Source organism: Anabrus simplex, chromosome 2 (assembly GCF_040414725.1).
Source record: "Anabrus simplex isolate iqAnaSimp1 chromosome 2, ASM4041472v1, whole genome shotgun sequence".
Taxonomy (NCBI): domain Eukaryota; kingdom Metazoa; phylum Arthropoda; class Insecta; order Orthoptera; family Tettigoniidae; genus Anabrus; species Anabrus simplex.
The window spans coordinates 136,682,170-136,695,300 of record NC_090266.1 but is presented as its reverse complement, the minus strand read 5'-3'; the positions used below and the strand labels follow the sequence as shown (position 1 = coordinate 136,695,300).

The 13,131-nt window shown below is 39.0% G+C and overlaps 1 protein-coding gene across 1 annotated transcript in view; it reads right to left on the bottom strand.

Annotated features, from left to right (window-relative positions):
• Positions 1 to 13,131, bottom strand: part of LOC136863939 (F-actin-capping protein subunit alpha) — a 206,342-nt gene that overhangs the window by 15,302 nt on the left and 177,909 nt on the right. Inside the window, exon 6 of the mRNA XM_067140387.2 lies at positions 4,212 to 4,362. Coding sequence (XP_066996488.2) covers positions 4,212 to 4,362 — 151 coding nt within the window. The remainder of the gene's footprint in view (positions 1 to 4,211; positions 4,363 to 13,131) is intronic.

Below are 13,131 nucleotides of genomic sequence, written 5' to 3'. Positions count from 1 at the left end.
ATTCCGAGTGCCCTCCTGCCATTGTTCCCACCGGTTTGTACCAGAAATCATTCTTGCTACTTTCATGTCTGTTACTTCTAACTTATGAATAAGATATCCTGAGTCCACCCAGCTTTCGCTCCCATAAAGCAAAGTTGGTCTGAAAACAGACCGATGTAAAGATAGTTTCTCTCGGAGCTGACTTCCTTCTTACAGAATACTGTTGATCACAACTGTGAGCTCACTGCATTAGCTTTACTACACCTTGATTCATTCTCACTTGCTATATTAACATCCTGGGAGAACACACAACCTAAATACTTGAAATTATCGACTTGTTCTAGCTTTGTATCACCAATCTGACATTCAATTCTGTTCAATTTCTTACCTACTGACATCAATTTAGTCTTCGAGAGGCTAATTTTCATACCATACTCATTGCACATATTTTCAAGTTCCAAGATATTAGACTGCAGGCTTTCGGCACAATCTGCCATTAAGACCAAGTCGTCAGCATAGGTCAGACTGCTTACTACATTTCCACCTAACTGAATCCCTCACTGCATTTATACCCTTCAGCAAATTATCCATGTAAACTACGAACAACAAAGGTGAAAGATTACAGCTTTGTCTAACCCCTGTAAGTATCCTGAACCAAGAACTCATTCTACCATCAATTCTCACTGAAGCCCAATTGTCAACATAAATGATTGATTTTAATAATCTACCTTTAATCCCACAGTCCCCCAATATAGCGAACATCTTTTCCCTCGGTACCCTGTCATATGCTTTCTGTAGATTTACGAAACATAAACACAACCGCCTATTCCTCTAGTAGCATTTTTCAATTACCTGGCACATACTGAAAATCTGATCCTGACAGCCTCTCTGTGGTCTGAAAGCACACTGGTTTTCATCCAACTTCCTCTCAACCACTAATCACACCCTCCCTTCCAAGATGCCAGTGAATACTTTGCCTGGTATACTTATCAATGAGATACCTCGATAGTTGTTGCAATCCTTCCCGTTCCCTTGCTTATACATAACTGCAATTACTGCTTTTGTCCAATCTGAAGGTACCTTACCAACATTCCATGCTAATCTTACTATTCTATGAAGCCATTTCATCCCTGCCTTCCCACTATACTTCACCATTTCAGCTCTAATTTCATCTATTCCTGCTGCTTTATGACAATGGAGTTTATTTACCATACTTTCCATTTCCTCAAGCGTAATTTCACCAACATCATTTTCCTCCTCTCCATGAGCTTGGCTGTTCGCAACACCACCAGGAAGATTTCCTTTTACATTGAGAAGATGTTCAAAATATTCCCTCCACCTCTCCAGCGATTCCCTGGGATCTATTATGAGTTCACCTGAATTACTCAAAACACTGTTCATTTCCTTTTTCCCTTCCTTCCTAAGATTCTTTATTATTGTCCAGAAAGGTTTCCCTGCTGCTTGACCTAGCCTTTCCAGGTTATTACCAAAATCTTCCCATGACTTCTTTTTTGTCCAACAACTATTTGTTTCGCTCTGTTTGTTTCATCTACGTACAAATCCCTATCTGCCTTGGCCCTTGTTTGGAGCCATTTCTGATAAACCTTTTTACTTTTACAAGCTGCTCTCACTTCATCATTCCACCAAGATGTTCGCCTTTTCCTATCTTTACACACAGTTGTTCTTAGGCATTCCCTTGCTGTTTCTACTACAGCATCCCTGTATGCAACCCATTCACTTTCTATATCCTGAACCTGCTTACTGTCTACTGTTCGAAACTTCTCACTGATCATATCCATGTACTTCTGTCCAATTTCCTCGTCCTGGAGATTTTCTACCCTTATTCGTTTGCAGACAGATTTAACTCTCTCTACCCTAGGCCTAGAGATACTTAGTTCACTACAGATCAGATAGTGGTCTGCATCATCGAAAAATCCTCGGAAAACTCGTACATTCCTAACAGATTTCCTGAAATCGAAGTCGGTTAAGATATAGTCTATTATGGATCTGATACCCCTAGCCTCCCATGTGTAGCGGTGAATAGCCTTATTTACAAGTAATAATATATGTGAATAGCCTTATGCTTGAAGAATGTATTCGTAACTGCTATACCCATACAATAATAATGATTAAATTAACGCCGTAATGGTCCACTTTTTTCAATACTATAATATGCAATATTATTGAATTACATTACTAAACTAGGGACTAGTTTCGACCTTGGCTGGCCATCTTCAGCCTTTATGATCAGACTACGAATCAACATGTACCAGTTCCCGTTTTGCAATTGAAATTGTAATTAGCAGAGATGGAACTAACAATTCTATGAATATTAATGCAAGAAAGAGTCTTGATGATGAACATAGTCCAGAATTTAGAGCCTAATTTATTTTTCTAATTTTACATATAGTTCATCCCAGATTTTAATATCTATTATGTGTTTGTACATTTATTTTCAAGTCAACTGTGTGTTCGTACATTTGTTTAGTTGTTAGATGTATTACATTAAGGCTGAAGATGGCCAGTCAAGGCCGAAACTAGTCCCTAGTTTAGTAATGTAATTCAATAATACTGCATATTATAGTATTGAAGAAGGTGGACCATTATGATATTAATTTAATAATTATTATTGTGATCACAATTCAATACAGATCAAAACCATGAAGTTTTATCCTATGAGTTTTGTTATTAGTTAAGTATTATGGGACTGTTATGTAATGCTGAGTTCTAAGGCTCTTCTTGCTACTTTGATTTTTGAGAATTAGCTACTCCCATGTAATATTCTACAGTTTTCTTCATTATACTGTAACTGTGTATTTGGGGACTGGTTACTCTCAGAATTCGTAACTTAATATTGTAACTAATCAATGTGGTACCATTGCTTTTGGGGAGAGTATTTTTATCAGATTAGTTTCTTTAATCATGTTACTAATCTTTCAATTTGTATCTGATGGTCTTTCATTATTACCAATATTATCATCATTACTGTCGCCAACCTTGGCATGATTTTTCTAAGAACTTTCTTACCTATTTTCAGGTCTGCATCCTTTGGAAGGACTTTGTACATATTTAATGATTGCTAGATATACAGGTAAGCTTCAGAAATTATGCAAGTCATTATGCTTCAACCCTCTGCGCATCTACCTTCCTCGGCTTTTAACCTCTAGCTACTTTGGCCAAGTTCTATTAGTTTTTGCTTAAGATTCTTTTTTCTTTCCACTGCGCCGATTCTCTGTATTTGGACTAGGTAATACCCCCCTCCATCTTGTGCATTTTCAGAATGCCTGCGTCTTGCACATTGTAAAATTAATACAGTACTGTTGATAAACTCCAAGTTAGATTTAATGCCCCTCGGTGACTTGTGCCTACATTTTAATTTATTGTGTTGTTTACTGCTATCAGCTTATGAGCCTTCACAGCTTTAGGCCTAGTCTCAGTAACAGCTATGGTGTATCACACACACCATGCGCTACAAAAACAGATTTTATGAACGATGTAGTGTCCAAGGACAGTAGCAAAGATACTATTAATATCTAACAGGTAGAATAGAAGAGAAGGTAATGGGAAAGTGAGAGGAAAAACATACTGGATTTCTATGCTGGCAGGAGTTACCTGTTACAAATTAATGTTTCAAGCTTAAAACGAATTCACTGTCACTTGGGAAGATACAGATACCACACCTGTGACTTCAACATAACTGACTCTGAATTTAGGAAATCAGTGACCAATGTGTGAATATTTAGAGATTTTACAATAGAATCAGCCACCAGCTGATCTTTATCAAACCAAATATTGCTAAACCTAAATTGTAGAATATTCCTCAGCCTGAGTCTTCAGGGTTGTCACACTACAAGGTTGGCAAGGACTTTCATGAGATGTTGTGTGTTGTTTACTTTCAGTCATATTGAATTTAAAACCATTCTTTTCATGAAGGTGTTTTTTTCTTATCTTTCTTTTCTTTCAGAGGAAATTCACAGAATGTTTGCAATTTTTGAAATAGACATGTAAGCCGATTGTAAAACAAAAGCAGCGAGCTCCAAATGTTGCAGTTTCCATCACGGAATATCGCAGGTCTTGTTAGCGGTAAGAGAGATGATTCTAATTATCAGTCAGTATTATAAAAGAAGTCTGATCAAAATTAAGAAAATGAGGCAAAAGTGTAAAATCTTAGAATTATAAGCTACTGAACCACAAATAATCCATTACAGAGCAATCAGCCACTGTTTACTTACGCTAATAATTAATTCTTCTCGCACATCTTTTGAGCTAACAAGTTGTACATTGCCATCTTCATAGTAGTGAACCTGAACTTTGAGCAGCCCACGCAATTCTGCCAAGCCTGAAGTAAAAGTTATCACCCACTGTGAACGCCAGCGTCCATTCCTAAAAGAAATGAAACAAATAACTACAATTATATAGGATATAAAACCACAATGACATGACTTACACTTCAGAAATATTCCATGCACTGACTGGAATTCCACATATTTTGAGGAAGATATGAAGTCAATTAGCTATTACTCCAGAGGAAACTTCCATTTTTGCTTTTTCCCATTAATGAATTTCACAATGTACACATACGAATGTTCATGGAAGAAAATCTTATCTGAAAAATGAATACAAGTCACACAAATTTTCAAGGTAAGACAAAATTTTCATAGCAACAATATCAAACAGATTTTTTTTAAATCTGCTTTACGTTGCACCAACACAGGCAGGTCTTATGGCGACGATGGGATAGGAAAAGACTAGGAGTAGGAAGGAAGTGGGTGTGGCCTTAATTATGGTACAGCCCCAGACTTTTACCTAATGTGAGAATGAGAGAACAGGAATACCATCTTCAGGGCTGCCGACTATATGGTGTTCAAACCCACTTTCTCCTGAATGCAAGCTGACAGCAACGTGATCCAAACAGAATCTACTTCACTTAGGACAATTAGGAAAGCAGACAGAATGAGTCTTGCTTTAATTGGTAAAGGCATTTCATACCCGAATTAAAAAAAAAAAAATTCAATTAAATGCACTATGCAGGCATACTGTACAATAAATCCAAGATGTTTCAATGACATGAAACCAACACAATGGTTCTAAGGTTTTATGGTCTACAATACGAGACATTCACATACATAATCACACTCCTGAAAGCGAACAATTTAAGGTAAAATGAAACTTTGTGACATACCTTTCATCATAAATTATCATCACACTGAGAAATATTCCAAATTCCTGCAAATTTAGATTTACAATCCATATCAGACAAGCCAACTTTCAAAAAAAAAAAAAAAAAAAAAAAAAAAAAAAAAAAAAAAAAAAATCAGGAAAAATTTGGTAGCAAATCACGACATATTACAACATCACTGATGGCAGAACATGTACCAATTCATTATAATTCAATACATTAACAAATTATTTGACTTACATATATACTGTATATATATATTTATATGTGAATACTACATACTGGACATATCTGAACTTTAGGAACACATAACTTCTCATCCTTAAACTTGCTGAACACATTATGAATAATTGTTGTTCAACACACCCGTAGCTGACCTAGCCATCTTCAGAAACTCTGAACTAAATTTTTGCTGAAAACACTTGCCTTGCTGAACCGATTTTAAATTAAAAAGTTTCTCCAAAGTCTGTTCTGAGAGCAAGTATCTGAACTGTGTTTTTTGTCTTTGTGACTCTGCTAAAAATCCTTTCACATTCTGCATTGCTAAGTGGAATCGATAAAATAGCAAGTATCACCTTAGAGTCCGTCATATTTAAGTACATCAGCTGATTTCATCTGACCTACCAATGCCCACTGAATATCAATTGTTCCTTTTGCCAGGTCTGTTTCCTCGAGCTGAATGATACAGAACTGGGAGTGCAGAATATCAGTTTCTTTATCTAAATGTTCTGTTTCACTAGTCAGAATGTTCAGAAACTTGTTAATGAAAAATCTAAGGTTAGAAAATTATCCCTTACTTATAACAGAAATATTTGAAACTTTTGCATTAATTAAAACCATCTTTGAACGGAAATTTGTATACCATGTAGTTACATGATGAAGAGAAACACTTTCTAACAGACATAAAGAATATGCACTTTTCCTCAGACTTCAAAGCGTTCACCAAAACAAACACAGAGTTCCCTATCATCAGATCATAATCATACTTTTGATTTGCTGGAGTATGATAATCTACATAAGGAGAGAGGAGGAGCAAACTTTGCCATCACATTCTTCAATAGTTCCTCCAAAACAGACTTCAGTAAGTGGATGTGCGGCATATTTGATTGAAAAACTACGTCTGGATCCTCAAAGATATCCATAAAACTTGAAAGGCAGAAAGATTTATGTAAATTTGATGAAAGGAACATGAACAGTCGTTCTTCATATGACAAAGAATGGCTCTTAGTTTCATCAGTAGTTTCATTTTTTTTGGGTGAAACTGATGACTGGGTTTTCCTTTTAACTGAGGTGTGTGGTGAAATTTTTTGACAATGCTTCACAAACATCACACATCTGTGCTTAGGAATTTTGTAAGTCTTTAAAGTTCCCATCTGAGAATCCTTACTCACATTTTCGCTCCTGAATAAAGTAACCACAAGGTCCCATTGCAGCAAAATCCTATCTAAACACCTTCTTAGTGATAACCATCGAGTAGACACATGCTTCAGAATTTTCCTGATCTCTCTGTTGTGTAAAGTCTGAGACTGTCTGAGCTTTTCTTTCCTCTTTGCTCTCCTTTCCAAATAAAAAAAATTGATGATGATGATGATGCTGATGCTCGTTGTTTAAAGGGGCCTAACATCGAGGTCATCGGCCCCTAATGATACAAAATGAAATAACGAAAAGTTCAAATTCATCCAATGACCAAAATAAAATAAAAAAGGTCATGAAGAATGAATGGATGGACATGAACCCAACAAAAAAAAAAAAAAATACAGTGGATCAGACTAAAAAAAAAGATCGTAAATAATAGTATTACTGACCAAGGGACCAATTATAAAGCACAATGGTGCTTGATGTCAAAAGGGGTGCAAAATCCATGTCTAAGGCCCCACAGAATGGTACATGTCGCGAGTAAAGTAGAACCATGGTATTTGTCATGTTGGGGTACTAATCAAAAGTAGCGAAGACTCACGGCGTTCCACGCAAGATGGTACTACTCACGAGTATTGTACATCGTACAGGGAACGCAGACCTATGGTGTTTCTCAAAAAATGGCGCCACTCACAGCCAACGTATACCGATGAGTTTCCTTACCTAGGTGTACCAATCACGGGCGCCGGTATTCCCGTGGTGTTCTTCACATTGTGGCCACCAATCACAGTCAACGCAGACCGACGGTGTCGCTCATATAGCAGTACAACACACAGGCTACGCCCAGACCCGCGGTGTTGCTCACATGGGTACGACGCAAGGGTACTGGAAATCCCCAAGGCCAGCCTCTTTACTGCTACTAAATCAAAAACCTATTTCGTACCTATTTAGTGGTACTACTCGCAAGTACAGGCAACCCATGGTGTTCCCCGCATGATGGTACGAATCAAAAGTAGTTTCATGGTTCTAATTCAATCATCCCTTGGTCGCTCCTTTTAGTCGCCTCTTATGACAGGCAGGGGATACCGCGGGTGTATTCTTCGCCTGTGTCCCCCACCCGCAGGGGGATAAAAAAAATTCATCAATTATACTTTCATCTACATTTACAGGCAAGCATGTCGCACCCTTCTCTGCAGCAAGATTAATTAGGTGACAAGAACAGCCCACGATGAATATGTTACTATTTTCCCGCTTCAAACATCCTGCCACACCATTCTTTAATCCTACCATTACTGGAGCATTATCAGCACCAAGAGTTAGACAGCTTTTTAATGGAATGCAGAATTCCTGAAAAGTTGAGAGAGAAAGATTGGCAATGTTAGCTCCAGTAGCATCCACTTCTAAATTAGGCCCAGAGAGTGGACAACTCAATTTCATTGAGTTCAGGCCTTAAAAAAAATTAACAACCATAGGATATATTTTCAAGTCACTTTTTGCTACCATCATCAGTAGCAACATAAAATGCATTCACCTGCAAATGTGATACAATTTTCGTCCTTTCTTCCATGCACATTTCTGTAATGACAGCCGCTGTTTTCGTTCAAGCACACCCATATCGTTTAGCGATTTCTGAATCAGGATACATTTTGTGAAACAAAGGCCCCGCATGGTCAGCACAATTTACAGGCAGGTTGTTCTACGATGAATGACGTAAATAAAGCCTCTGCATTCATCACAGGATTTACATCTTGGTTTTTACATGATATGTTCAGTTTCTGGTTTCTTTCTACACACTGAACACTCTCCTTATGTTTTTTTTTTGTTGTTTTTTTTTTGTTTGTTTGCATATGTTTGATTATATTGGACTTCCTGCCATGCACAACTGAAAAAAAACCACACCTACATATAGCACAGAATGTGAATGTTGGTCCCTTCCTGGATTCATTGAAACACAAACTCTTCCCTATAAGCGCTTTTAATCACTGCATCATTTCTTTTTTGACATTTTAACCAAAACAAATAGAAGCACTAATGTGTGACATAACACGAGCACTTATGCAGGTCCTGACCCGGGTAGACGTCTATGGTGTGCCACTTTTGAGGTTAGGTTACTCACTTGCGACTTCCACTTCCTATTATTAAGCTATCTGAGTATTTGAGTGTATTATGGACCAAAGAGGAGCACATGGCTGGCCACCGTGCCCCATACTGCCATCCGGTTGCGATTATTAGAACTACAATCGACCAGCCATACTCAGACATATCGACAGAAAGAGGAAACCCAAAGGGGGTCTAAAATAATACAAAAATTACTGAAACTCCTCTGAAAATCGGGGGATCGGGGCGATCGAGAGATCGGAAAGAATGAAAAATCGGGAGTCTCCTGCTTAAATCGGGAGAGTTGGCACGTCTGCATATTAACCACCTTTAAACACTTGATGCATATAATGGAAAGGGAACAATGTACAGGAAAATATATAATCAAATCAGAAAGCTAGGAAGGAATAATACAGGAATGTACACAGGATTCATCGTATTCGCCTGAAAGTAAGATGAAGCTGTTTTATGTTAAAAAGTACTAGTAAAAACCTTGTTCCTTGGTGGCTAGAACTCCATGTGCTAGTTCATCAGTGAACAGTTAGATGTAACACTCGTGATGCTCTGTGTCAGGAGAGACTTGCACACACTCTTCCAAATCCTTGTAACAATGTCATGAGCAAGCCCTGGTATTACTTTCTGAGAGACTCCCATCATCTATGCTTATAATGCTTCCTCACTTCAATGAAAATTCTGTACATCTAGTCTTAACTATAATAGTTCCCCCTGTGGATCAGTGGTAGTGTGGGCCTCCAGATTGCAAAACGGCAGGTTCAAACCTGATCGAAGTAGTCAGAAAAGTCCACTCAGCACTCCATGTCATAGGATGTTGGCATGCCCAAGATCTCTGGTGACACATTATCTGAGAAAATTAATTAACACTCAGTTATAAAGGGTGTCTCAAACCTTTTGGGTCAAATTGAAACAGGTGATAGTGGGTCCACAACCGATTATATTGAAATAGGGAACCAATGGTCCGAAATGCATATTTATTGTGTTATGGACATACACAGCATAACAACAACATAGCTCATAATAACTGTTCAAAGTGATGACCGCCAGTCTCAATGCATGTATTGCAACGGCGCAAGCAGTTCTGCCGCACTCTTACAAAGATCCGGGTGTCTGTTGTACACTGGAATAGGCAGCGGGTGATAAACAGCGTACACCCCTGACCACCAAAGAGACTTACGGTACACAGCTTAGCTCATAGCATGAGTATCATTTGATGACCGCATGCATCGCACCGGCCCATTAACATGTACCGCGCACACACACACACACACACACCACTATCCATGGTGTCAGTTGTCCATTGCATCAGACACCTTGTGATGTGTCCATCGTAAGGTGTGTTACTGTGTACAGTGCATGACGCGTAGTCAAAGATGGAACGTTACTTGTCACAAAAGTTGGCAGGCATGCATTTAATGTAAGGTGCGGCAGAATGTAGTGCCCGTAAAGCAGCATGAATATACAGAGAACGCTTTCCCAACAGGTGTCATCCTAATTGGAAGAAGTTTATTTCTGCTGATACCAACTTACGAGAGTCGTTCATGCCACAGAGAGCCGGCCAACGTTCCCGCCAAAGACATGTCCGTGCACCAGACATTGAGGAGATGGTGTTGGATCGTGTGGCTGAACACCCAGCAATAAGCACCCATCAACTTGCCCATGAAACGCACAATTCAAAGGATACAATGTGGGGAGTACTGGCGGAACAGCTATTACACCCCTATCATTAAGAACGTGTGCAAACACTAGGACCAAGGATTTTTAGCCAAGCATTCACTTCTGCCAATGGATTATCCACCGCAGTGCTGTAGTGCCGAAGTTTGTACAGTTTGTAGTTCACGGAAGAGGCCTCATTCACCAGTGATGATGATTTCAACAGCTGCAACAGCTATGTCTGGAGTGAGGACAATCTCCACACCACCCACACCAGTGACCACCAGCAACTATTCTCCATCAACATATGGGCGGGCATTGTCCAAGATTACCTAATCGGAAGTTATTTGCTTCCTCCCCATTTGACTGGTCCACGTTACCTGGTGTTCCTGCGAGATGTGCTGCCACAGTTCCTGGAGACTGTACCCCTTGTTGTCCGTGAAAGGATGTGGTTTCAACACGACAATGCACCAGCCCACTTCGATGTTAATGTCTGCGAGCAGCTGAACAACACGTACCCTCATCGTTGGATTGGAAGGGGAGGTCTTGTCCCATGGCCAGCACGACCGCCAGATCTCACACCTCTGGGTGTTTTCCTCTTGGGGTTATGTCAAGTCATTTGTGCATGAAACCACTGTAGAAACAGATGAAGACTTGCTTGCTAAGGTCCAAGCTGCTTGTCTTCTGGTACAACAGACACCAGGAATCTTTGAGAGGGTTCAGCAGAACTTCATGCGCCGTTGCCATGCATGCACTGAGTCAGCCGGTCATCATTTTGAACAATTACTATGAGCTACGTTGTTATGTGGTGTATGCTCTGTATGCCCATAACACGCTAAATATGCATTTATGGCCATTGGTTCCCTATCTCAAAATAATCAATTGCGGACCCACTATCACCTGTTTCAATATGACACAAAAGGTTTGAGACACACTGATCACCCAGGAGATTAGTTTCTCTGCCATCTGGTAGAGTAAAATAGAGCATCAAAACTGACACAGAGGCACCCTAAATGACGTCAAATTAAAATGGCTGTACAGAGTAACCGAGGTCATTACTATTATGGAATATAATTCTCTCCTATGGACCGCAGAATGTTACTATGAAGGTCCTCGTCATCCTCAGTACTTTCCGCAGATAATTTTTAAATAATTTCCAGCTTGTCAGTTTGGTATCAATGTTCAAAACACTCCATCATTCAGCAAGGGATCTTGTTCAAACAGACAAAAATGTGCCATTTAACATCAACTTGCTAAATAATTTACTGTGATGCATACAATATCAACATGGACTATGGAAATAAGCTGGACAGAGTGGCTCAGGCATTAGAGCACTGGCTTTCTCAGCCCAATCTGGCAGGTTCAATACAAGCTCAGTCCAATGGTATCTGAATGTTCTCAAATAGACTTACCAGCATATAAAGGATTTGTGGATCAACAATTTTGGCAAGCTGGCCTCCCCAAGCCTGAGTAATTAAACAAATAGATTCAGTTCAATTATAATACCTGTCTATCCAGAAACTGAGTTTCCCTTCAAATTTCTCTGCTTAAAAGCATAATAAATTGTAGTATACCTATAAAGTAGTGATAATATTAATACAATGCAATATTTAATCAACTAACAAGTACAACTGCATTACATTCCTTCAATGTAGTCACCCACAAAGTCCACTACCTTTTGCCAAATGTCGGGAAGCCAGTGGGGACAACTGGCAAGGCGTTCTCTGTTGATAACAGTGTCCTACTGCGTGGAGTACAGATGCCATGCCAGGAAATCTGCAGCCTCGGAAGGGTTCCTTCAAGTTAGGAAACAGGTCGAAGTCATATGAACTCATACCTGGTGAGCACAGAGGGTGTTCCAAGACCTCCCCAATGCCACCATTGCAATAAGAGCTTGACATTGTGTGCAACATAACAATGTGCATTGTCGTGCAACACGATAGGGAGATCATCTACCAATAAACATGGGCATTTGTGCCACATAGCCGGACGCAGATGTTGCTCCAGAAATCAGCAATAGTAGTCATTGTTGACTGTCCTTCAGGCACAGCATCCGTAAGAATAACACCCTCGGAGTCGTATGGCACAATCAGCATAAGCTTCACCTTACTGGGTTCCTGTCGAAATTTTTGTGGACGAGGTGAACCTGGGTGACGCCATTCATTCGATTGATGCTTTAATGTAGGCTTGTAGGTTCGTGCCAACATCTCATCAATGGTGACAATACGCTGCAGAAATGTGTCTCCTTCATTGCAGTATTTATCCAGGTGAATGCCAGCCAGTCCATACCGGTGCCATTTTTCATATCAGTGAGTTGATGTGGAACCCAATGGGATGCAATTTACCACATAGTAAGACATTTCGTCACTATGTGCCACACCATTTGATGAACGAGACCAAGCTCTCAGATAATTCTCGGACAGTCCCTTGATGTGATATAAATTCTTATTTTGTTAATTACCACTTATTCAATACAATAAAAACGTAATAAAAACTTACATATTTATTAAGTTGTTGATATGGTACATGTTTCGCTCCTTTTTCGTGAGCATCATCAGCCAATTATTATTTACTTAAGGTTATATAAGATCATGAATCTATTCTATTGGATTAAGATTATGCTTGTAAACCTGACTGACAAATCTTATAATATTTTACAAGTCATATAACAATAAAATTATGTTTTTAAGTTAAAAGATATTTGTCTAAAATCTATCTAAGTCTGAACATTTTATTGACGAAACTCATCTGGTGAACATCCTTTAAATTTTATAAAACCTTTTGAGATCTGACTAATTGTATTGATTCAATGTTGCTTGACTTGTATGATTGTTGTTGAAACTTCGTTAACT